Source organism: Eschrichtius robustus, chromosome X (assembly GCF_028021215.1).
Source record: "Eschrichtius robustus isolate mEscRob2 chromosome X, mEscRob2.pri, whole genome shotgun sequence".
Taxonomy (NCBI): domain Eukaryota; kingdom Metazoa; phylum Chordata; class Mammalia; order Artiodactyla; family Eschrichtiidae; genus Eschrichtius; species Eschrichtius robustus.
In genome coordinates, this window is record NC_090845.1 from 46,106,080 (window position 1) to 46,133,372 (window position 27,293).

At 41.5% G+C, this 27,293-nt stretch overlaps 1 protein-coding gene across 1 annotated transcript; it reads right to left on the minus strand.

Annotated features, from left to right (window-relative positions):
• Positions 1-13,635: 13,635 nt before the first annotated feature.
• On the minus strand, positions 13,636-26,998 carry AKAP4 (A-kinase anchoring protein 4). Its single transcript, XM_068534125.1, has 5 exons — positions 26,900-26,998; positions 25,769-25,819; positions 25,112-25,213; positions 14,548-16,683; positions 13,636-13,767 (listed from the first exon to the last, which is right to left on the minus strand). Exons 1-5 carry the CDS (start codon positions 26,996-26,998, stop codon positions 13,636-13,638), a joined length of 2,520 nt encoding a protein of 839 aa, XP_068390226.1.
• Positions 26,999-27,293: the final 295 nt, after the last annotated feature.

The following is a 27,293-nucleotide window of genomic DNA, read 5'->3' on the forward strand; positions in this document are numbered from 1 at the left end:
GGGGAGCCACTGAAAGGTTTCAAGCTAGGGAGTGCCATGGTCTGACGTGCGCTTCAGAGCAAGAACTCTGGTGATGATGGGAAGGGTGGATCGCGACGGGGACTCCTCAGGATTGCTATGTATAATTGCGCAGGTTGTATGGTACAAGAAGCATGAAAGGGGGCTGAAATCTAGTCCACATTCCACTTATCATGCCAAGTACTGGCCCAACACTGCCAGCTCAGAGGAAAGTGAGCCTTTCCTTAACTGGTTAGCCCAGAGGCAATGCCTGTTTCCTAACTTTCACAAAGATGCTATATGTGCTAGCAGTAGCCCTGGGGAATACCAGACCAGTGTTGGAGGTACAAACCTCATTCCACAACTCCAATGGATAGGAAGTATCACTGCTCTTTATAAATCAGAGTTAATTCCATTTTGAGCTCCCAATCCCATAAGTCCGGAGGGAAACTCAGCCTAAGTTATTCTCGGGACCCCTGACTCTGATTTGTGCCTAGGTTCTGGAAGTCTATATGCACCAGCACATGGCAGTATGGCCCTCTAGTCATCAAGCCGTCTGCTCACACTGGTAAATGTTGACATACACATTGACCCCTGTGCAGGGCCCTTCAGGTCCGGCAGCACTGTGATGCTTTTGTGAAAAACTTTTGCTTCCGGTCCCAACTTCCTAGATTCCGTACCTCACCACTTCTCACTAGGGCCTTCCCCATACGCTGCCCAGAAGCCAGGCCAGGCTCTGCCACTCTGGAATCCACAGAGCTCTTTCTCTCCTTCCTTTATATTGGAAAAATCTCTTTTTTAATCTGGGAAAATCCTCTTCCCTTTCTATTTATTCCAAGATGTTTTTTCTTTACTGCAGATTTTTTCCTCCCTCTGGGGCTCAAGGCTCTTGTGAACAAAAGCCAGCCAGTACTGTGGGAAATGTCAGTTTTCTGCCCTTCTACAAACCTCCTGGTGACCAAGAGGGCCAGAACCTGCTTAATGGAAGGAAATAAAAGGAGGAATATATGGGGTGAAAAAATATATATATAAGCATATTAATCTCCTAAAATATTATCCAACTATAGAGCAACGGGAACTCTCGTACACCACTAGCGGAGGTATAAATTGGTACAACCTCTCTGGAAAATAATTTAGCAGTATCTGTTAAAGATGAACATATGCATGTCAGAAATATAATCTATAGGTATACATCAAGTACAAATGAGTGCTTATGGCCACCAAAAGACACGTATAAGAGTATTCGTAGCAGCACTATTCTTAATAGGCCCAAACTGGAAATAACCCAAATATCCATCAACCATAAAATGTATGATTTAACATACAATGGAATATTATACAGCAGTGAGAATAAAACAACACACAACAACATGATTGATTCTCACAAACATAATGCTGAGCTAAGGAAATTAGGCACAAGAAAATCATACAGTATGATTCTATTTATACATAAAGTTTTTAAAATGGCAGAGCCTAGCTGTGGTGTGGAGAGCCAGTATAGCGGTCACCTACAGGGAGAAGGGAAGGGGTAGTATTTGAGAAGAAGCACGAAAGAGGGCCTTTTGGATGCTGGTAATGTTCTGTTTCTTGACCAGGGTAAGTTCAGCTTGTGGTAATTTATCAATAATATATTGGGCTTAAGACATGGAAGCAACCTAAATGTCCAACAACAGATGAATGGATAAAGATGTGGTACATATATACAATGGAATGTTACTCAGCCATAAAAAAGAATGAAATAATGCCATTTGCAGCAACATTGGTGGACCTAGAGATTATCATATATTAAGTGAAGTAAGTCAGACAGAGAAGACAAATATCATATGATATCACTTATATGTGGAATCTAAAAAAAATGATACAAATGAACTTAGTTACAAAACAGAAATAGATCCACAGGCATAGAAAACAAACTTATGGTTACCAAAGGGGATAGCAGGGAGGGGGAGAGATAAATCAGGAGTTTGAGATTAACATATACACACTACTATATATAAAATAGTTAAACAATAAAGACCTACTATATAGCATAGGGAACTATAGTCAATATCTTGTAATAAACTATAATGGAAAAGAACCTGAAAAAGAATATATATATATATATATATATATATATATATATATATATATATATATATATATATATATATATATATATATTTATAACTTTGCTGTACACTCGAAACGAACACAACATTGTAAATTAACTATACTTCCCATAAAAATGCATAAAAATAATAATATATTGGGCTTATAATTTTGTGTGTTTTTGTGTATATAGCCAATACAAAGTAGAAAGTTGAATAAAAAAGTAAAAATATCAGCCTGTCACACCAATTAGCTGACTGTAGCAATAATCCAGGTGGTAAAGAATAAAGACCTGAGTAATTTAAGATCGTGGAAATAAGGAGGGAGAAGCAAGGATCAATGAATGATTGGATGTGGACAGTATAGAGGGGGAGGGGTCAAAGACAATGCCTGGGATTTGGGCTTGGACAACTGGGCAAATGATGGTGTGATGGTTGAGATAGGGATCATTGGAAGAGGTAAGACTAGGTGAATGAATGGGTAATGAAATCCGGTTGGCACATGATGAGCTCATAGTGTCTATGGGACATTTATGTGGAGAGGCAGTGTGGCGTGGGGTTTAAAAGTGAGGGTTGATTTTTGATTCTGGATATGATCGAGCAAACACACACCTCTCTTTATCAACTACGGAACTTGACTCTAAAACTTGTACAGAAAGCATGAGCAACTCTTTAAGAACTCGGCATATATCAGCAGACAAATCAGAGAACACTAGAAATAAAAGTAACACCGAACTGGTGGTAAGTTTACCACTTTTGTTCCTCCAGCATCTCCCACCACAAACTCAACACATTCTGAAAACTGCAAGTGAGCAGAGTGGTGCGAAAGGAGATCCAGGAGGAAGCCTCTAGTTCTGGATGGAGGAGCAGCAAAGGGAAGTCCTAAGCCCCAGATAGAGTGCAGAAAATACACGGGTGCTTTCTTCTCCCTCCTCTTTTTTCTGTTCCCTCACGCCCCGGTCACCAGGTAGTCCCACGGCCGGGTATGGGAAATGGCAGAAGCCAAAAACTCTGAAGGAGAAGACCCTTCCTCTCTCTTCAATGCGCCTGAAGCTCTAAGAGGGAGAGGCCCAAACCCGGGGCTTTCTTTTTGTCTCTGTCACCCCCTTCCTTGTCCCCTCCCACTTGTCCCCTCCCAGTCCCAGCGCAATCCTGGACATGGGTTCTTTCTAGCCCAGAGAACCAAACATGGAAGCCTGGGGAACGAGGAAGTACTGGAAAGATAACGAAGTCTGAGGAGCTCAGGAAAGCCGCCCGATAGAGCTGTTTCCTCTTGACCCCTGGGCGCATTAAACTGCTCCTAATTAGCATAACGCAGATGGAAAACTGAACTAACGGTTCTTCGTCAGGACCCAACTGACTACTGGTTGGCGAATGCATAGGAAAGACCTGCTTAACGGTGCACAATTTAAAAGACCCTGACATTGGCAACACAGCCTCCAGAAGGAACAAAACAAAAAATGACAACATTCTTCACAGGAGAGGGTGAGGGGTGACTATAAAGGGATAGCGCCAGGGCGGTTTTGGGGGATGATGGAACTGTTCTGTATCCTAGAACTGAAAATCAAACGAAGAAAAAGTCAATTTTATTGAATAATAGTTTTAAAAATAAAATGAAAAAAAAAAAAAAAAGTGAAGGCTCTAGAGACAGGACTGCCTGGATTCAAATTCTGGGACCCTACTTACTAGCTGTGTGACCCTGAACAAGTTACCACCCCGCTGGGCTTCAGTTCCCTCATCCATTAAATAGGGACAATCACTCCTAATTTAATAAATTAGGAGTTTGGGATTAACAGATCCACACCACTATATATAAAGTAGATAAACAACAGATTTACTGTACAGCACGGGGAACTATATTCAATATCTTGTAATAACCTATAACAGAAAAGGATCTGCGGGAATTCCCTGGTGGTTCAGTGGTTAGGACTCCACTCTTTCACTGCAGAGGGCCTGGGTTCAATCCCTGGTCAGGGAAAAAAGGATCTGATATATATATATATATATATCTATATATATCTATATATATATATAGATATATAGATCTATATATATATATATAGATCTATATATCTATATATCTATATATATCTGAATCACTTTGCTGTACACCTGAAACTAACACAATATTGTAAATCAACTATACTTCATTTTTAAAATTTTAAAAAATAAGGACAATCACGGTTCTTGCCTCCTAGAGAGATTGTGGTGGTAAAGGTTCAATGAGGTAATACATATAATGTGTTTAGAACAGTGCCTGACACAGAGTATATGTTCAATAAATGACATGACAGATCATCATAAGGGCTTGGAGCACAGGAGACAGGTGAGAGGACTGAAGAAATCACCAGGTGAATCACTGCTGGGTGTATTTCAGTATTTGTAACCCTGGGAAGAATAGCTGCTGTGACCTTTTACTTTTAAGCCACCCAATCTGCCCAGCCACCACACTTCTTCACTTCCCTCCTGACCTCCTTTCAGTTTTCACACAGTTCCTGAGTCTCTATTTTTGGCCCTAGGCCTGCCCTTCAGTTCATTGACTGGTTATGATCTCTCCAAACTAAAGTATTCTCTAAGTTGTTCTCTACCTTGGCTGTAGATCAGAATCTCTCAGACATTCTTCAGAACTATTGGCCTGGACTAGAAAAATGTCAGTGTCATAAAAGACCAGCAAAAAGGCCGGGGAACTGTTCTAGATGACAGGAGACTAAAGGATAACTCCATGCAATAAGTGGCTTTTGGATGGGATGGAGGGGAATGTCTACAGAAGTCATTATTGGGATATGTAAGGAAAATGAGTATGAATTATATGTGGAAGAATGTCCTTGATCCTAGGAGATACACACTGAGGTACTTGAATATCCTGATGTCTGCAGCTAACTTTCAAATGGTTCAGCAAAATAATAATTATTATGTTATAGAATAATAATTATACTTTCACCATTTTTTTTTAAAATACATAAACATATATCCCCACATGTTTCACCATTTTAGTCAGTTGTGTGCTAGATAGATAGATAAAGCAAGATTGCAAAATATTAATGGTGAAACTGGATAAAGGGTATATGGGTACTCATTGTGCTAATCTTATAACTTTCTGTAGGTTTTAATTATTTTCAAAATAAAAAGGAGTGATAGACCGTCTCTTGAAGATTTTTCAAAATACACATGCCTGTGTTGCTCCCTCAAACTAACGAACGAAGACCTTCCCTGGGCAGGACCTAGGGATCTGCATTTTAAAAGTTCTGGGCCACCCCCCTCCCCAGTAAAGAAGCACCACTGTGGAACTTCATCTCAGACCCAGCTCTACCTCCTCTGGTTCTTGGTTTCCTTCAGGACCCAAACCTCGGCACTAGTTCTCTTTGGCAATGTTGCAGCTAGGCCTTCCTTTGTAAAGCAGGTGCAGCTAGGGAGTGGGAGTGGTGAGAAGATGAGGTGAGGGTGAATCTGGGGGTACTCCAACATTTATCAGATGGGCAGAGAAAGAGGATTCCATGAGGGACTGAGAAGGAAGGGCCAGGGAAGTAGGATGGAAACCCCAAGAGTATACTCAAAGGCAGATAAAGACATATGACAAATCATTCTAGGTGTGCCTGGTCTAGAAGCTGCATCACGATGAGAAGTAAGTTGCTATATCAGTTCAGAAGTGGGCCCTTCGTTGCCAGAGGAGATTTCCCTGGCAAGCCCCCTCTTCCCTCCAGCAGACAGTCTGTGCCACAGGGCTGGCTGACAGGCACCTGAAATCTCAGACAGGAGAAACCTCTTTTTCAAAAGCAAGGTTTCTGGGAGACAGATGCTATCAAACCCCAAGAGGAAGGTTAGCAGGTCAGGCTGTTTGACTTTGCTTCTGCCTCCTGCCGGGTTCTGGAAAAGGATTTATATTTCCTGGGAGGTGTTGTGTGAAACCCCTTCAGGGTCAGAAAAAATACACCCATTTGTCATTTGGGGGTTGGGGGGAGCACGGAATCTGGAGTCGACTGTTCTTAGCATCTGGTGAGTGAGAGTGTGAAATACAGGCGGTGAGACAAAGTGCAGCCATAGGGAAGGCAAGTGGAAACCTACCACTCTCCCCTTTACCAATTGGCTCCATCACAGCTGGGGTTTTCCTGACAGTCATCCTTTACCTCCCCCACCTGCCCTCCAAGAGATGTGCTGGCCCTGATGTGGATAAATCCTTTTACCTGTCAGTAAAGTCCAGTGAGGTTGGCATTTTAAAAATGAAAAATGAAAGGGAGGAAAAAACCAGAAATAAACAAAGGAAGTAAATAACAGTTGAGCAACACTCCCTCCAATCTATCCGTCTCACAGCAGAGCGAGTGAACATTCCAGAACATAAATCTCACCCTGAAACTGCCGGGCTTCCAACCTTTCAAATGGTTTTTCATTGACCTTAGAAGTGAGTCCAAAATTTTAAACATGATATACAAGGCCCTTTGCAATCGGATGCCAGCTGACTTTTCTAGCTTTGTCGCCCATCACCTCCCCTTCACACACTCTGCATTCCAGCTACATATGTCTCCCCACTTCCTAAGCAAGCCACGCTTTATTCATCTCTGAACTTTTGCACACGTATGGCCACCCACCAGCCACTTAAATCAAGCACAGTAGTTAAGAGTACAGACTCCAGAATCAGGCTGCTTGGGCTTAATCCCAGTTGTGGGCAAATTTCTGACCTTTTTTGCTTTCATTTTTTTCAGTTGCAAAGTGGGGCTACCAAGAGGGGTGCTGTGAGGATCAGATGAGAGACGTGGCACAGAATCAGCACACAATCCACGTTAGCTGTTGCTCAACAAACATCGGTTGGCTGGCTGCCCAGTAGGTGGGAGGCCTTTCGCATCCATCCATCCATCCATCCATCCATCCAAATAAATAAATAAATATTTATTTATTTATTTATTTAACATCTTTATTGGAGTATAATTGCTTTACAATGGTGTGTTAATTTCTGCTGTATAACAAAGTGAATCAGCTATATGTATTCATATATCCCCATATCTCCTCCCTCTTGCGCCTCCCTCCCACCCTCCCTATCCCACCCCTCTAGGTGGTCACAAAACACCTAGCTGATCTCCCTGTGCTATGAGGCTGCTTCCCACTAGCTATCTATTTTGCATTTGGTAGTGTATATATGTCCATGCCACTCTCTCACTTCGTCCCAGCATACACTTCCCCCTCCCCGTGTCCTTAAGTCCATTCTCTACGTCTGCGTCTTTATTCCTGTCCTGCCCCTAGGTTCATCAGAACCATTTTTTTTTTTTAGATTCCATAGATATGTCGCATCCATTTATTACATGCTACTTCCAGTCTAGAGGAAAGGCAGACATGTAAACAGGACGTTATAATACAGCGTGATCAAAGTGAGGATGGAGCTGTGTGAGCCAGAAGGAGCAACTTGTGGGTTCCCTCCCTTCCACCCTTTCGTCAGCTGGATTCACCTCAGATGACACCTCAAATTCAGTTTTCAGCCAGGCCCTGAGGCTTGAGAAAGATAGGAGAAAGTAAAGAATTTCCAACCTAGGCCTGGCATTCAGACTTTAGGCACCAGTACAACCCTACTGGCTGTTAAAATATTGAAATAGCTTTCATACTCATTGACAAAGGCCCTAAGCACCCCAAGTGTTCCATAATGCCTCCCTCCCCTCTGCCTCGTGCAGCCTGGCTCTGGGGAACACTGAATGGACACCATCAGGGACCACCCTTATTCCCCCCAGGGCACATGCCTGCCAGCTTGTCTGGAGGTTTTTTTTCACGCTGGTTCCCCTCCCCCCTAACCCCCAGGACCCACCCTCCATCAGTCGTGGCCCTGGGGACTGTGAGCAAATGTGAATTACCAGTTTGTCCCCTGAGGATGCATTCTGAGCATCACCTCTACTTGAACTCGGGGATACTCCCTGTTCCATGAGTCCCAGGAGCTGTGTCTGCTTGTTTGTTGAGATGACTGCTGCTTTGGGGGTAGCTTTTGGCCTTCTTCTGGGCCCTGGCCTACGCCTGCAGTACCCTTTGGAAATCTCTGTTTTTCCACCAGCCTGGATTCCTTCCAGCCAACCATCCATCCCACTCCAGAGGTTCCTGTCGCCTCCTAGATGTGTCTACTCCATTCTGCACTACACCAGGACTTATCCTGACAAGTGACTTTATGGACAAGGCCCCGGTATTCTATGAAGCAGTACAGAGTGGGAGCTTTGGAGCCAGGATTATCTGGGTTTGAATACCAACTCTACCACTTCTAACTGTGCAAGTTCCTCAGCTTCTCTGGGCCTCAGTTGCTTCATCTGCAAAGTGGGACAATAGGAGTACCTGCCTCATAGAGTTGTTGGGAGGATTAAAGGGCAAAATAGTGGAAAGCACTTAGATGAATGTCTGGCATATAGTAAAAGCTCAGTAAATGTTAGAGATTTATTATTATTATTTTGCATTGAAGCTTTAATGGGCACATTTAGGTATATTTTTAAACATTTTCACCTTGCTTGTTGCCTCTTTGCACAACACCTCCAGAGAGGTAGATATTGAAAGATATTGATTAGCATCCTGATTTTTGAGGTGAGGAAACATACTTGGCAACTATATCAAGTGATGAAGTGATATTAAGTGGCCATGGTTAAAGACAAATTTTCTGATTCCCCATTTAGTGTTATTTGTCCCCGTCAGGGAACACTGAAATAGGTGGATAGTTATCCATTCAATAAATATTTATTGAATGGCTACCATGTACCAGGCACAGTGCTGGGCACTGAGGATTCAGGCAGGTCCCTGTGCTCCTGGAGTTACCATTCTAGAGGGAAGAGACGGTCAATAGGCAAGTAAATTATGATAAAGAGGATGTATCAGTTAGTGTGATGAAAATAGAGCAGGGTCATGTAATAAAGAGTAAGTGTGGCAGATAGGGTGATGAAGGAAGTTTTTTCTGAGAAGGAGACTTTTATGACAGGAAGGGGGGTGAGCTGAAAACCTTTTCCCCTTGGATACGTAGCTGGGATCTGGGAGGGAAGTTCTCATAAAGAAGGAGCTCCCAAGGGCCTGCTCTGGGCCACCACAAACAAGTGGAAGGGGCAGGACGGAGGGCTGCAAGTTAAAGGTGGCCGAGAGCCTGAAGTCAGAAAGACTTGCTGAATTGGAGACTTTCCGGAAAGAGGCAGAGGAGCAAAGAAACTTGTGAACAGTGGAAGGGGATTTTTTTTTCCTACAGGTATTAAGTTTAAATACATTTAAAAGTAAACTTTATTGATCTAATTTAGATAGAATAATGTTAACTAATTTTAAGTGTACAGTTTGATCAGTCTTGAGAAATGTATGCACCTATGTTAAATGTATACATATCCCCTATCAAGATACATAGTTCACATTTCCACAACTCTAAAATGTTCCCTTCATGACCCTTTGGAATCAATTCTGGCCAGCTATTTTGTAGAATGTCCCTCAATTTAGGTTTGTCCGGTAGTTTCTCATGATTAGACTGGGATTATGGGTTTTTGGCAAGAATGCCCTTCTGTTGACCTTATATCAGGAGGTACATGATACCAATGTGTCTTTACTGATGATGTTAACCTTGATCACATAATTAAGGTGTTACTGGTGGGCTCATCCATTGTAAAGTTACTCTTTCCCCTTGGTAAGTAATTACTATCTTGGGGGAGATACTTTGAGACTACCCCATAAAGATTTAAATTGGCTTTATATGAAACCTATATGTTGAATTAGAAAGTGTTTTATTTTACTTAGTTTTACTAGTTAGGAGCATGGTCTATTTTTCTATTTACCTGTTTTTCTTTTTCTCACTCATGTATTATAGTTGTTTAATAAACACGGATTCTGAATTAATGGGAAGACAGTGTGATAGAAAGGCAAAAGCATACTGTTTGGCATGAGGCAAACCTGGATTTGAATCCCAACTCTCCCACTTACTGATGTATAACTTTTAAAAAAGGCCTTTAAACCTGACCCTCTAATTTCACAGCTGTAAAAAGCAGCTAATAACAAACCACCTCACAAGGTTCTTAAAAGAACTAAAGCACCTGGTAGTGTCTGGCACTCAGTAAGTTCTCTGTAAATGTCATTTCTTGCCTTCCTTAATACCTAGGTGTTTAATATTATTGTCACTGTGGTAATTAGACTCTCCTCTTTCTGGCTGGGTGGCTCTAGGATACAGAAATTCAATCAATTCTTCCAGATTTTTTTCATGTTCTGATACCACAGAGACCTTAGTGCAGTGGAACTGCTGGACTTTTTACATGTCTCTGAGTCAGTGAGGAGAAAGCAGCTGCAATTGTTTTATAGTTGATGGCAAATTCTTACAGCTCAAAAGTAAATTCTATCCTATACCTTTGCAAAGCTCATTCACTACCTCTCATACTTGGGGATTTGATTTTCATGGATGTACAAATATATCATTTGCAAAGGTGGCATTTTTATTTTTACTACTCCTAGATTTCTACTTTTTACTTTTCTTCTTCCATTATTAGAACTGTTGTAAAGTAGAATTTTAACCGGGGCAACCTTGTGTGGTTCCTGTCTTCAACCAGAATTAATCTGAGCTTTCTTTGGAAAGATATACTCTTAAGTTAAGCAAGAGAGAGAACACTGCAATACCCCTCTCCTCACCCCTGATTGTTTTTTAAGGTTTAAGTGAAACTTTGCTTTCTCTGTCTTTTGTTTCCTTGCTCCAAATTTTATTTCCCCTTTCCTAAACTTGTTTGATTTGTTATTTGTTCCCTCCCGAAGTTCTCTAGGCAGGGATTTAATTCATTGTTGCTTTTTTGTACTGATGAAGGCTTTCAGGGCAATACATTCTCTAAGTACTGCCTTGGCAATCTCCCATAAAGTGGTCCTCCCATAAAATGTCTTACCAATTTTTCCTTTTACCTCATGCTCCATTATGTTTTGGCCTGGCACTATTACTAATCCTCTGTATCACAATATTTGACATTTTGATACTCTGCATTAATTTTGATTTCTTAAATGGTACATTAAAGCTATTGATTTGGGGAGTTTGGGATTAGCAGATGCAAACTATTATAGATGTAGGATGAATAAACAACAAGGTCCTATTGTACAGCACAGGGAACTATATTCATTATCCTGTGATAAACCATAATGGAAAAGAATATGAAAAAGTATATATGTATAACAGAGTCACTTTGACGTACAGCAAAAAGTAACACAACATCTAACACAATCAACTATACTTCAATTAAAAAAAAAAACTATTGGTTTTGATTACCAAGTTTTTTCTGCTGCCCCCTTAAATTTTGCCCCTGAGGAAACTCTCTCTCTTGCCTCACCTCAGCCTAGGCCTGGCCCTGTGGTAACCTCCCAGATGAGTTTTGCTCACAACTTTCTTGTGAAATGGAGGCCTGATGCTCAGAAAGACTAAAATTGTCAGCGATATCAAACCAGTGACACTGCCTGCCAGGAGATAATCCTGTTTTCCTTCTCCTTCTGCTCCTGTCGTCCCTTTCCTACTGTACGTGGGGCTTTCAGCTCAGCAGAAGCCCTTGTCCATTCCTAGCTGCTGGCAGTGAGCATGGCCACATTGCCAATAGGATGCCTGGGATCACTTCCCCATTTAGAGGGGTGAAAGGTCAGGGTCTCGCCCTCCAGGAATAAACCCCAAGGACTGTTGAGCTCCTCCAGACCCTTGTCAGGGCCCTGTCTGGCCCAAAGCATCCCTTTCTCTGCTGGAGTCTGTCAGTTAGCTCTGGCAAAAATCAAGTTTCCTCACCCTGATCTTACCTCATCCACACAAGTTTCCCTGAGAAATTATGGAAGAGAAGCTCTTAGAATCCTCAAATGTCAGAGCTGGAAGGGCCCTTAGAGACCATTTTGCCCCAATGGCCCTCATTTAACAGAACATATAACTTCCTTTGCTCTATTTCCACGTTCCAAAGAATCCCCAAGGCCACCTCATAATAAAAGTCAGGAGTAAGTCAAGAGCCGAGTTAATCAAGGAAGTAAACTACTATGGGACCCAGCTGTGCTCAGGGAGTCCTGAGTCATCAGAAATGCAGACCTGGTCCCGGGATTTGTTTATTAAGGATTTTCTTCAAGGACAAAGAGAAGGTTCTGTGGCGGCTTAACTCCAAAGCTTTTCATGCGGTCGGGGTGCGACTAGAAAAGGTTTGATTAGCTTTATCAGGGCTGGGGAGTTTTAAAATCCTGGCTTTGAAGGAGCCTACCTTTACTTCTATCTGACTGGTCCAGGCATTGTGGAGAAGTTGTCAAAGTTTGTCTCTATGCTTCTTACCTCCCCCAAAATGTGCCTTTCTGGGTCCCACACTCAGAGAATCTTGCTTTCAGTTTGGAAATATATCAAGGGCACTTGCAACTGTGTTAGGATGGGCTTTGAGAGGTACAACTTCAATCCCACATCTAATTTGTAACAAGATTCTCCTTGCAAAGCATCATTACATCTATTCCTCTAGTTTAACCTCTAAACAGGGAGGGTAATTTTTGTCTACATTTTACAGATAAAGGAAAAGGCTCAGAGTCTACCTAGGTGACTCTAAGGCCATGCAACTAGTAAGAGGCCAAAGCTTTAACTTTTGAGTCGAGAAGGAAGCCACATCCTGCGCTTGTTCTACTGAGCCACAAGCACCTCAAAGGTGCCAAGGTATGCCACAGCAAACTAGCTAACAGAGGACCACAGGGCTGAAACCACTGTCTTGATCTGATTTGTAATGAATTATAGCATTGTGATAGACTTCTGAAAAGCATATAACAAATCTAGGAATTCAGTGCTAGTCTCAAAGGAGACATTGGGATTCACATAAGGTGGCTGTGAAGAATTTACCATTCGGTAGCTCTGTTCTCTGCAAATTTTTCTCTCAGACTGCTGGAAAACAAGGAAATCTCATCAACTGAAGGAAATGACCTATAAGGAAGCTTTATTATGTGTGGGGGAGGATCAGATCCCATTGTAGTTTTGGATAGTGTTTAGCCATGTGCAGTGAACACTGGGAGTGTATGTGTGTCCGTGGGTAATATACTTTCTTCGGTTTGTTTTTCATCTAAGCTAGCCCATCTACAAACTCTTAAAAGTGACCAAGAAAGCTGCATCCTTGGGATTAGAAGGGGGACTATCAAGTTAACTGTGCAATTCTGGGAGAAACAGGGAGACCACAGGTGGCAAAACTCTAAATAGCTTGTGAACTGAGATTTGGATAAACCGGATGACTTAGGAACTTGGACATGGGTTATATCCCTGTGTCTTGGGTGCTTAGAAAATAACCCAGGGTGAGATCCGGACACAAGTCCAACACTGTATCACCAGTCCTTGAAATTGGACGCATTCCCCTCCCTTGCCTCGGATATATCTGACCAAGAAAACAATGACACAATTAAAAAGAAGGGTTCACGTTCTTGCCCAGTTTGTTGGACACCCTGTATTTGCACAGTCCAACTGCTCAGATGTATTGGAAAATACAGTCGTGCAGCGTGCAGTTCACTGGCCTGATGGTAGAGGGTGCTCCAGCTGGGATAGAATGCTGCTGAGGGTGGGGAGTAAACGGAGAGGAGGAGAAGGAATTGTTGGCTCGCAGGTTAGTGAGCAGCCAGTCTAGCAGTTGTTTTCTAGCCCGTTTCCCACGGCTTCATCCCGTGGTTGTTCCTTGGCGAACTTCATGACCTCTTGAGGAAGATCTCCTACACTGTACCCCTTCTCTGCTGCTTTAGCTGAAACTTCAGGAAGCTGTGGAGAGAGCAGAGATAGCTTGAGTCACGTGATGCTTTTCGAGCCAGGGCCCAGACGGAGAAAGTCAACTACACCCCACCCACCTTCCTGCCTGTGATTCTAGGATTAAAGGCTGCCACAGGGTCCAGGACTGGAGGCTGCTGACATGGCTTTCCTTTTTTCTGGACCCTCCTCTAATGGCATAGATTAAAACGCCAAAGGTCCTTTCTTTTTGAGCTTCAAAAAACAAACTCTGGAATCAGTTGTGTTCACTAATACTTCTCATCAGGTACTGGGATCCTTCAGTTAATCTGTACTGATTTCTAGGTCAAGGTTAGGGGTTGCCATTCCCCTGCCTCCCTAAAAAAAAGTACATGAGATTGGAAATAGGGAGGATAATTTGGTTTAGTATTTTATTTCTCTGGAATCCATCTAATGTAGGAAACACAGCCGTGGGGTGTGTGTGTGTGTGTGTGTGTGTGCATGTGTGCAAAACATAAGACTTAAAAATTGCTCCCTGATGTTTTACCAAATAGTTTGTTGAAAGGATCACTGATAAAATGAGCTAATCTCACTCTCCTCCTCTTGGAAGTACACAGGCCTTGAGGTGTCCAGAGCCCCACGTAATTAATGGTTCATCACTTTTGTGCCTTTATGAGGTGAGAGTAATTCATGAGTCACATGATAAAGAACAGACTCAAAAAAATGGACTGCTTCTTGGGCTCTAAGTACAATACCTCCTCCCTGCCCCTACCCATTCCAACCCTCTTTCTTCTTGTTCCTTGTTGCATTGCTTACCTTCTTCAGTTGTCCGGCATCATCTCCCGCGAAGTAGAGCACGGGTATGTTAAATTGTGAGGCCGCAATCCACTGCAGGACAGCCTGGAGCTGCTTTTGCAAGCTACTTGTTGAGCACTGATTATTGACAATGACTTCAGGTCCAGGAGAGTCTTGATAGTTCTGTGACATCGCAGCATCGTGACTACATCTGGGGCCACCGGCCTGGTAGTTGGGGTTGTTGGCCAAGGCTGCTTGTTCTTCCAACTCAGCAAGGGCTGCCCCATTGTTGCAATACTTAGCCATGATAAGGCACAGCTTCATCACAGATTCTACCAGTTGATCTATAAATTGTCGGTTCACTTGCTTCATCCCACTGATAAAGTCAAGTTCTTGATTGTCCTGGCATTGTTCTTCCCCTTTGTCAGGCCTCTTGGACATGGTGGCTCCTTTGTCTGTCCTGGGCTCAGAACGTTTGTTCTCACCTTCACGTAGATCTCCGCAGTTGAAGGAGCTCTCACTAAGCAGTGTTTGAATCAGTGACAGAACGATGTTTGACATATCCAGCCTCTGGGAGTCCAGGTGTTGATTCTCCTTTAGAGAGGTGGATGATTCAGGTGCTCCACGAGATTCTAGATGTTTCATTGAAAGTGCCTTGGCACTTTGGCTACCTCTGCGCTTTTTGTATTGGGCACTCTGAGTCATATAGCCGGTGGTAGAACCAAGACAGTCTTTAAATGCATCTTTGCCCTTGGCCTGCTGGGTCAGATAGTATTGGATCAGCCTAAGGGCAGAGACAATCAAGTTCTTTGCCAGTGAATCCATGGAAAGGCTGATCTTCTCTCTCTTTTCCTCCTTATTGGCGCATGCTTTGCCAGCCATCTTGCCTTGATTGCCATGATTTTGATTCCACATTGTCAGGCTCTCCTTGAGGGTATGTTCGCTGACTTTCTCACCACTGGTCAATGACTTGCACTCCTCTGGTTTCATTTTGCCTTTGTCCTTCCCCTTCATCTCGGCCTTCATAGCTGAGAATTCAAGACTTTGGTTCTTGCATTTGGGATCATGGCACCCAGCTTTCAAAGACGCATGTGACGAACTCCGAGACTTAGTTTCCTTTTTTTCCCCAAGAAGAGCACAGACAAGACGCTTCAGCATGGCCTCTATGATATCAGCAGTGTTTTGTTTCCCATGGTTGAACAGATTCCTCTTGACAGTTGAGACAAAGTCTGAGTTGGCCATCAGGACCCTGGTGTTATTATATAGGTTCTTCAGGCAGGAGTCGATCAAATTGGACACAATTTCCTTGGTGTGTTTTAACAGCGCCCTCCTCAGGACCACACAAGATGGAATTGGCTTCCCAGAGCTATGAACTTTCAAGTTCTGCATAACAGAGACCATCGTGTCAGATGCCACTTGATTTGTGTAAACCATGAACATTTTGCTGGTCGAATCTGCAAATTCCTTATTGTCTCTTTGGCACATCTGTTTGTCTCCACCTTTGCTCTTGTTGGCTAATTCACTATACAGAAAGGTTTTTTGGCCACCTTTCCTACACTCCTCCCCAGTGCCCCGCCTTTCTGCAGAGGTCACTTCCACAGCATCATGGGCCATTTCAGAAGTGATCTTGCTCACAGCACTACGAGGGCTGTTTTTCCCTTTGTCCCCACTGGGTGGATAGATTGAATGATGAAGACATTTGCTTCCACCTTCCAACTTCTCCTTGATTTTCTTATAGGCCATCTGGATCACCAGAGGAGATAGTCGGTTGACATAGAAGGAAGGGTCATCCGTAGAACATTCTCCATCAGGGGAGATAACTGCCCTCTGATTGCTAGGAGACTTGGCTGGTGAGGTGGAAGGACTCTGGTTATTGCTGGTGTTTTTGGACGCTGTCATTTCCAGATGTTGGCCTTGAGGTCCTTTGGCCACATACTCCATTTTCAGTTGATCGGCATAGAATCTGTAGCTGTTCCCAGAGGGCAGTTTGTGACATTTGCCCTCTGTGTCTCCTAGTTTATGTCTACAGCTGGAGGATGAGGGGCTAAGTGCATGTTGGAAACACAAGGTGTACTTCTGAAGATCACTGAGTAGACGATTGAGGACACTTCCAGGATTAGAAGGAGCTCGTTTGAAAAGGCACACTGACATCTCCATCTAAAAAAAGACGACCTATCCATAAGACTTTAGGTAGGCTACTTCTTTCCCCTATTGTATTTAGAAGATATATCTTCTAAGCTGCACAGATTAGGGATTTGGCCTTTAGTATTTGCATGGGCGCGTAACACACAATTATATCCATTAATACACGTTCAAGCACAAGTGGCAGCAACAAAAGCTCAGAGTAGATACATTTGTACACTTAACTATATACAAGTGTTATCAATATGTTTGTCAACTTCATCTGAGTATGTGTGCTTATTTCAATACATGTCAAAAATATGTCAGTGTCTCTGTCGTGTGTGTATATGCACATCAATATATCAGTTCATGAGTGTGAACATGTGTCAGTCTGTACTGTTAGTGTGTGAAAATGTGCCTGTGTGTATGTGTGCGCATAGGTGTATGTCAATGCACATGTGTGATGTCACCGTGTGTAAGCATGTGTCATAATGTGCTGACATCATACCCATTGTATATGTCAACTGTATAGGCCAGCATGTGCATGTTAGCATGTATATTTTGTACATGTGTGTGAATGTAAAAATATGAGTGTGTATATCAGTGTGTCTCTGAATATGAAAATAAGCAAGTGTCGAGTTGAGAGAGCTGCATATGTGTTTATGATATAAATCCAGTAGCATGTATCATGCAGCTATAAACGTATTTATGTTGAAGCATACATTCAGGTATTAGCATACATACTCATCAATATATTAATATATAATTAATGTATAATATATTAATAAATATGTATGTTAAAAATGAATATGTATAAATAGGTGATTGTATAATGACTGTGTATACCGATATATTAGGTATCAGTTTATGTTATATTTATATACTATGTCAATGATTGATGTATGTCAGTGTTGAATACACACTGGCATTTGAGTGTGTCTGTGAGTACGTGAGTGGGGATGTCACTGCATTTGTGTCAATATGTGTATCAGTGTACACAAACATGTGCGTTAGTTAATGTGTCACTTTGTTTAAGTTTGTATGTGTGTGTATCAACATGAGGTATATTTATAAGTGAGTATGCCTGTACCTGAGTCTGCATGGTCTGTTTTGATCAAGGCCTGTGTGTATCAATGTGAGTGTGTGTTTATGCATAGTGTGCTTGGATGTATATATAAATGTTTATGTGTATCACATGTGGGCACATTAGTGTGTCTGACTCTGTATAACTGTATATCTTTGCATATGTGTGTAAGTCATTGTTATGACTAGATCACTATACATAAGTTTGTTATTTCGATGCTTGTGTGTGTTTGTCAGTGTCACATGTAGCCAGGCATGTGTGTGGCCTGGCTACAAATTATTATAAATTATTTTATAAATTATTTTTTGTTAATGTATATACATGTATATATCTATGTGTGTGTCACTTTGTCTAAACGTATATGTGTATATCTATACTTGTGACTGTGTATGCCCGTGTTTGGATATGTGTATACATATTGTGTACACATCCACACAGCACTAAGTACCATTGCCCTCTTTGCTCCATTCATTGCTTCATCACCATGAATTCCTGGAAACGTGAGGTCATAATAAGGTCCACTTTTTGCAAATGGGCTTAAGTTAAAATCAAGGAGACCTGCATTGTGTGTAGTAAATATGGGCTCCTCCTTTAAAAACAAACACCAGAGACTGGTTCAAGATGGCAGAGTAGAAGGACGTGCTCTCAATCTCTCTTGCGAGAACACCAGAATCACAACTAACTGCTGAACAATCATCGACAGGAAGACACTGGAACTCACCAAAAAGATACCCCACATCCAAAGACAAAGGAGAAGCCACAATGAGATGGTAGGAGGGGCACAATCACAATTAAATCAAATCCCATAACTGCTGGGTGGGTGACTCACAAACTGGAGAACACTTATACCACAGAAGTCCACCCACTGGAGTGAAGGTTCTGAGCCCCATGTCAGCCTCCCGAACCTGCAGGTCCGCAATGGGAGGAGGAATTCCTAGAGAATCAGACTTTGAAGGCTAGTGGGATTTGATTGCAGGACTTCGACAGGACTGGGGGAAACAGAGACGCCACTCTTGGAGGGCACACACAAAGTAGTGTGCGCATAGGGAACAAGGAAGGAGCAGTGACCCCATGGGAGACTGAACCAGACCTACCTGCTAGTGTTGGAGGGTTTCCTGCAGAGGCGGGGGGTGGCTCTGTCTCACCGTGAGGACAAGGACACTGGCAGCAAAAGTTCTGGGAAGTACTCCTTGGCGTGAGCCCTCCCAGAGTCCGCCATTAGCCCCAACAAAGAGCCCTGGTAGGCTCCAGTGTTGGGTCGCCTCAGGCCAAACAACCAACAGGGAGGGAACCCAGCCCCACCCATCAGCATTCAAGCAGATGAGAGTTTTACTGAGCTCTGCCCACCAGAGCAACAGCCGGGTCTACCCAACACCAGTCCCTCCCATCAGGAAACTTGCACAAGCCTCTTAGATAGCCTCATCCACCAGAGGGCAGACAGCAGAAGCAAGAAGAACTACAATCCTGCAGCCTGTGGAACAAAAACCACATTCACAGAAAGAGAGACAAGATGAAAAGGCAGAGGGCTATGTACCAGATGAAGGAACAAGATAAAATCCCAGAAAAACAACTAAATGAAGTGGAGATAGGCAACCTTCCAGAAAAAGAATTCAGAATAATGATAGTGAAGATGATCCAGGACCTCGGAAAAAGAATGGAGGCAAAGATCGAGAAAATGCAAGAAATGTCTAACAAACCTAGAAGAATTAAAGAACAAACAAACAGAGGTGAACAATACAATAACTGAAATGAAAAATACACTAGAAGGAATCAATAGCAGAATAACTGAGGCAAAAGAACGGATAAGTGACCTGGAAGACAGAATGGTGGAATTCACTGCTGAGGAACAGAATAAAGAAAAAAGAATGAAAAGAAATGAAGACAGCCTAAGAGACCTCTGGGACAACATTAAATGCAACAACATTCACATTACAGGGGTCCCAGAAAGAGGAGAGAGAGAGAAAGGACCCGAGAAAATATTTGAAGAGATTATAGTCGAAAACTTCCCTAACATGGGAAAGGAAAAAGCCACCCAAGTCCAGGAAGCACAGAGAGTCCCATACAGGATAAACCCAAGGAGAAACATGCCGAGACACATAGTAATCAAATTAGAAAAATTAAAAACAAAGAAAAATTGTTGAAGGCAGCAAGGGAAAAGCGAAAACAGACAAGGGGACTCCCATAAGGTTAACAGCTGATTTCTCAGCAGAAACACTACAAGCCAGAAGGGAGTGGCATGATATACTTAAAGTGATGAAAGGGAAGAACCTACAACCAAGATTACTCTACCCGGCAAGGATCTCATTCAGATATGATGGAGAAATCAAAAGTTTTACAGACAAGCAAAAGCTAAGAGAATTCAGCACCACCAAACCAGCTCTACAACAAATGCTAAAGGAACTGCTCTAAGTGGGAAACACAAGAGAAGAAAAGGGCCTACAAAAACAAACCCAAAACAATTAAGAAAATGGCAATAGGAACATACATATCGATAATTACCTTAAACGTGAATGGATTAAATGCTCCAACCAAAAGACACAGGCTTGCTGAATGGACACAAAAACAAGACCCATATATATGCTGTCTACAAGAGACCCACTTCAGACCTAGGGACACATACAGACTGAAAGTGAGGGGATGGAGAAAGATATTCCATGCAAATGGAAATCAAAAGAAAGCTGTAGTAGCAATACTCGTATCAGATAAAATAGACTTTAAAGTAATGTTACAAGAGACAAGGAAGGACACTACATAATGATCAAGGGATCAATCCAAGAAGAAGATACACCAATTATAAATATTTTTGCACCCAACATAGGAGCACCTCAATACATAAGGCAACTGCTAGCAGCTATAAAAGAGGAAATCGACAGTAACACAATAATAGTGGGGGACTTTAACACCTCACTTACACCAATAGACAGATCTTCCAAACAGAAAATTAATAAGGAAACAGAAGCTTTAAATGACACAATAGACCAGATAGATTTAATTGATATTTATAGGACATTCCATCCAAAAACAGCAGATTACACTTTCTTCTCAAGTGCTCATGGAACATTTTCCAGGATAGATCACATCTTGGGTCACAAATCAAGCCTCAATAAATTTAAGAAAATTGAACTCACATCAAGCACCTTTTCTGACCACAACGCTATGAGATTAGACATGAATTACAGGGAAAAAAACCCATAAAAAACACAAATACATGGAGGCTAAACAATATGTTACTAAATAACCAAGGGATCACTGAAGAAATCAAAGAGGAAATAAAAAAATACCGAGAGACAAATGACAAAGAAAACACGACAATCCAAAACCTATGGGGTGCAGCAAAAGCAGTTCTAAGAGGGAAATTTATAGCTATACAAGCCTACCTAAACAATTAAGAAAAATCTCAAATAAACAATCTAACCTTACACCTAAAGGAACTAGAGAAAGAAGAACAAACAAAACCCAAAGTTAGCAGAAGGAAAGAAATCATAAAGATCAGAGCAGAAATTAGTGAAATAGAAACAAAGAAAACAATAGCAAAGGTCAATAAAACTAAAAGCTGGTTCTTTGAGAAGATAAACAAAATTGATAAACCATTAGCAAGACTCATCAAGAAAAAGAGGGAGAGGACTCAAATCAATAAAATTAGAAATGAAAAAGGAGAAGTTACAACAGACACTGCAGAAATACAAAGCATCCTGAGAGACTACTACAAGCAACTCTATGCCAATAAAATGGACAACCTGGAAGAAATGGACAAATTCTTAGAAAGTTGTAACCTTCCAAAACTGAACCACGAAGAAATAGAAAATATGAGCAGACCAATCACAATTGATGAAATTGAAAGTGTGATTGAAAATCTTCCAACAAACAGAAGTCCAGGACCAGAAGGCTTCACAGGTGAATTCTATCAAACATTTAGAGAAGAGTTAACACCCATCCTTCTCAAACTCTTCCAAAAAATTGCAGATGAAGGAACACTCCCGAACTCATTTTATGAGGCCACCATCACCCTGATACCAAAACCAGACAAAGATACTACAAGTAAAGAAAATTACAGACCAATGCCACTGATGAATGTAGATGCAAAAATCCTCACCAAAATACTAGCAAACAGAATCCAACAGCATACTAAAGGATCATACACCATGATCAAGTGGGATTTATCCCAGGGATGCAAGGATTCTTCAACATACGCAAATCAATCAATGTGATAAACCATATTAACAAGTTGAAGAATAAAAACCATATGATTATCTCAATAGATGCAGAAAAAGCTTTTGACAAAATTCAACACCCATTTACGATGAAAACTCTCCAGAAAGTGGGCATAGAGGGAACCTACCTCAACATAATAAAGGCCATGTATGACAAACCCACAGCAAACATCATTCTCACTGGTGAAAAACTGCATTTCCTCTAAGATCAGGAACAAGACAAGGATGTCCACTCTCACCTCTATTATTCAACATAGTTTTGGAAGTCCTAGCCACAGCAATCAGAGATGAAAAAGAAATAAAAGTAATACAAGTTGGAAAAGAAGAAGTAAAACTGTCCCTGTTTGCAGATGACATGATACTATACATAGAGAATCCTAAAGATGCCACCAGAAAACTACTAGAGCTAATCAGTGAATTTGGTAAAGTTGCAGGATACAAAATTAATGCACAGAAATCTTTTGCATTCCTATATACTAATGATGTAAAATCTGAAAGAGAAATTAAGGACACACTCCCATTTACCATTGCAACAAAAAGAATAAAATGCCTAGGAATAAACCTACCTAGGGAGACAAAAGACCTGTATGCAGAAAACTATAAGACACTGATGAAAGAAATCAAAGATGATACCAACAGATGGAGAGATATACCATGTTCTTGGATTGGAAGAATCAATATTGTGAACATGACTCTACTACGCAAAGCAATCTACAGATTCAGTGCAATCCCTGTCAAATTACCAATGACATTTTTTTACAGAACTAGAACAAAAAATCTTAAAATTTGTATGGAGACACAAAGGACCCCGAATAGCCAAAGCAGTCTTGAGGGAAAAAAGCGGAGCTGCAGGAATCAGACTCCCTGGCTTCAGACTATACTACAAAGCTACAGTAATCAAGACAACATGGTACTGGCACAAAAACAGAAATATAGATCAATGGAACAAGATAGAAAGCTCAGAGATAAACCCACACACCTATGGTCAACTAATCTATGACAAAGGAGGCAAGGATATACAATGGAGAAAAGACAGTCTCTTCAATAAGTGGTGCTGGGAAAACTGGACAGCTACATGTAAAAGAATGAAATTAGAACACTCCCTAACACCATATACAAAAATAAACTCAAAATGGATTAGAGACCTAAATGTAAGACTGGACACTATAAAACTCTTAAAGGAAAACATAGGAAGAACACTCTTTGACATAAATCACAGCAAGACCTTTTTTGATCCTCCTCTTAGAGTAATGGAAATAAAAACAAAAATAAACAAATGGGACCTAATGAAACTTCAAAGCTTTTGCACAGCAAAGGAAACCATAAACAAGACCAAAAGACAACCCTCAGAATGGGAGAAAATATTTGCAAACGAATCAACAGACAAAGGATTAATCTCCAAAATATATAAACAGCTCATGCAGCTCAATGTTTAAAAAACAAACAGCCCAATCAAAAAATGGGCAGAAGAGCTAAATAGATATTTCTCCAAAGAAGACATACAGGTGGCCAAGAAGCACATGAAAAGCTGCTCAACATCACTAATTATTAGAGAAATGCGAATCAAAACTACAATGAGGTATCACCTCAGACCAGTTAGAATAGGCATCATCAGAAAATCTACAAAGAACAAATGCTGGAGAGGGTGTGGAGAAAAGGGAACCCTCTTGCACTGTTGGTGGGAATATAAATTGATACAGCCACTATGGAGAACAGTATGGAGGTTCTTTCAAAAACTAAGAATAGAATTACCATATGACCCAGCAATCCCACTACTGGGCATATACCGAGAGATGTCCATAATTCAAAAAGACACATGCACCCCAATGTTCATTGCAGCACTATTTACAATAGCCAGGTCATGCAAGCAACCTAAATGCCCATCAACAGACGAATGGATAAAGAAGATGTGGTACATATATACAATGGAATATTACTCAGCCATAAAAAGGAACGAAATTGGGTCATTTGTAGAGACGTGGATGGACCTAGAGACTGTCATACAGAGTGAAGTAAGTCAGAAAGAGAAAAACAAATATCGTGTATTAAAGCATATATGTGGAACCTAGAAAAATGGTACAGATGAACCATTTTGCAGGGCAGAAAGTGAGACACAGATGCTGAGAACAAATGTATGGACACCAACGGGGGAAAGCGGCGGGGGATGGGGGTGGTGGTGTGATGAATTGGGAGATTGGGATTGACCTGTATACACTGATGTGTATAAAATGGATGACTAATAAGAACCTGCTGTATAAAAAAATAAATAAAATAAAATTCAAAAAATTCAAAAAACAAAAAACCAAAAAAACCCCAAACACCAGGTATATCCTTTTATTAAGACCCCAAAATGGAGTTGGCCACCCCCAACTGAACCCAAGACTCTTTGGAGAATATTTTGTAACTGGTTTTCCCTTCCTCAGGGGCCACTCTCATGACTCCAAAGGCATCTGGTGTCAGAAATGATGTTTCTGGTTATAATATGAGCTTAGGAACACAGAACAAGAAATATTTGACTCCTTTGCACTGAAGCCAAATATCCTGTTCCAATATCAGCTACTCCAGGCTTCTAGGACTGTGAGAGTGACTTGTCATGTGCTCTAATGCCTACCCCAAACCAGCCTGCCAGGTGTAATTTGGGATATTTACACAAAAACAAAAGGATTCCATGTCTGACAGTGGTGTGCAAGCGTAATTGCTTTGAACTTTATGCTACCCAACAGCCTGGGTAATCTCTTAGACAACAGGGTAGGGCAACTACAGTTTTTGGTTGCTGTGGATGCGCTCTTCTTCATATCCTCTTTCTTCATTGTTGGACACTGGGCAATGTGGGGCACACAAGTCCATTACAAGCCAGCAAAGAACATTGCAAAGGATCTTGCTTATAAGCCCATATCTTTGTTAAGATAAGCATAGCAAGATTTTTTGCAGTAGGTACCTGAAATTAGGAGAGGGCATTCTGAGCCTCTGTGATAGTGTCATTGTGAGCTACCTGAGCATTGAACTTACTGTGACTGTGAGCTTAGGTCTGTGTTCTCTAGAATATCATAATATTTAAATTTTGGGTCTGTTTGACAATAGTTCTCTTACTATCTCTGAACCAGAGTCCTCCGATTCAGCATTGGGCTCTGGGAATGAGAAAGGGTAGGCTCAGAGGCTAAGTCTATACCTTAGGTGAGTCTTGCTTCTCAGTAACCTCGATCACAATAATTTTTTCTTCTTCCAGACTCTCCAGGTTTAAGTCACCTCTTGAATTGGAACCAGCGGCATCCTATGGAATTAAAGGGCAAGATTCTTTTGAGAAGTTGCTTTTTGAGACTTCTCCAAGCTGACCCGCTAGGCTACTACTTCAAAGCATGAATGTCATGTCTCCTATTATCCCCTTTCTTTCTGAAGGAAAAGTAGGCTTGTAAGGCTAGCTAGTCTTTGAAGAATGAGATAAAGCTCCCTCTACAAATTACTACTCCCTCCCACCCCACTGAAGGTATTCACAAAGCCATCAGTCTCAGGAACCATATTCCATTAAACATCAACCTTTTGGAAAGGGTTCCCCCCCCCAACTTTTCTGACATGCTGTCTTCCATGCTTTCACTCTTTTAGCCCTACCAGCAACCTAAGTGGCTTATAAAATGAGATTTGGTATCAAGAATGACAGTAAATTCCGAACCAGGGATCATGGGCTCATGAGAATGATGGCTTCCCACCTGAGTCCCCGTCACCTTTCCACCCTCTACCACAACCTTTCCCTTTCCTCATGCTGAAACTGATAACCCGTCTCAGCATCTTCCCACCCATTCCAACTCTGAGGGAAGCAGAGAGTACCCACCTTAGAATCTTTATCTTCCATGTTGAGGGTGGACACATCAACAAAGCATATCTGCATCAAATTAAGATGGTGAATTTAGAAAAATTCTAGAGAAAAGGCCTTAATTTCTCTGTGAGATGACAGTAGCACCCACCTTATCGGGTTCTTGTGAGGATTGATTGAGACAGTGCGTGTAAAGCTTTAGTAGAGTGCCTAGACATAATTAAGTGCTCAATAAACCATAGACAAATGATTTTTATTAGGCAGACAGAACCTTTTTTTAATTTTTGAATTTTATTTTATTTATTTTTTTTATACAGCAGGTTCTTATTAGTCATCAATTTTATACACATCCGTGTATACATGTCAATTCCAATCGCCCAATTCAGCACACCACCATCCCCACCCCACCGCGGCTTTCCCCCCTTGGTGTCCATACGTTTGTTCTCTACATCTGTGTCTCAACTTCTAGGCAGACAGAATCTTAATATTACTATGCTTCCTAAATGAGAACACCTACCTGTGAGAGAGAAAGAGGCCCAAAATACAATATCCACATTTACTGAGAAAACTGAGAAGAGAGATGGCTTGCCCAACTGACACAGACTCAAAACTGGAACTTGTATTAGAACTCGATTCCCCTGGCTCCCAGTTTGGAGCACTTTCTACTACATTAATGTTGCCAAAATGTGGTGTTTTTACTATTGATGACATAGAAGATTTTAAGTGGTACATGGATAAACATTTCTGTGTTTAATAGGTGCTTTATATTGTTATTCATTAGGAAAAATACATATTTTGCCCTCTTGAAGGAGTCCAGCTTTAGGGTAGCTTACTGGTAGCTAGGCGACATTATTATGACTTCAGAGGTGTGAGATAATAGAGTCTGGTAACTAGGCAACCACCACCCCTGGCTCCCCTCAGTCTCCCCCACCAGCCTCCCCTCCTCAGCTCCTTCACATCACTCCTCATCTTGCCCCTCCCTTGAATTGTCCCTGTGTGATGTATGAGCATATTGGTCCCCCACAGACCTTACTGAGCTTGATTCCTTAGAGAAATCACAGTATCACTATCCATTAGTCTATCCTGGGCTCCAGGATATCTATACCCAAATGCCAAGCCTTTCTTGGTAGGAGTCATTTTGTATATTACCACTTTCTGGTCCTGATATTGCTGTCCTGTTGGGCTGTAGAGATCTACCTTGCACATGCTCTTGTGGCTATGTAACCAGTCAATATTATTATCAGACATCTGGAAAGAGAAAGAAAATAAATCTGAAAGTCTTATATATGACTTTTAGAAACTGAATCAGTTTGAATAAGAATCCCTGAAGGGGTTTCTGAAACCCATCTCTGTTTCATATAGGTTTAGGCTAGGAACTGGTCGGGTAAGCCATGGGGGAAGGACACTCTGAAATGTTTGAACCTGATGATCAAGATCATTATCTTTTAGTTCAATCCATAGTCATCTTTAATTTAGATTCCCCACACCAGGTATTTGGAAACATGGGCGTATCATATTGACTTGGGAAAATGCCAGTCAGGAA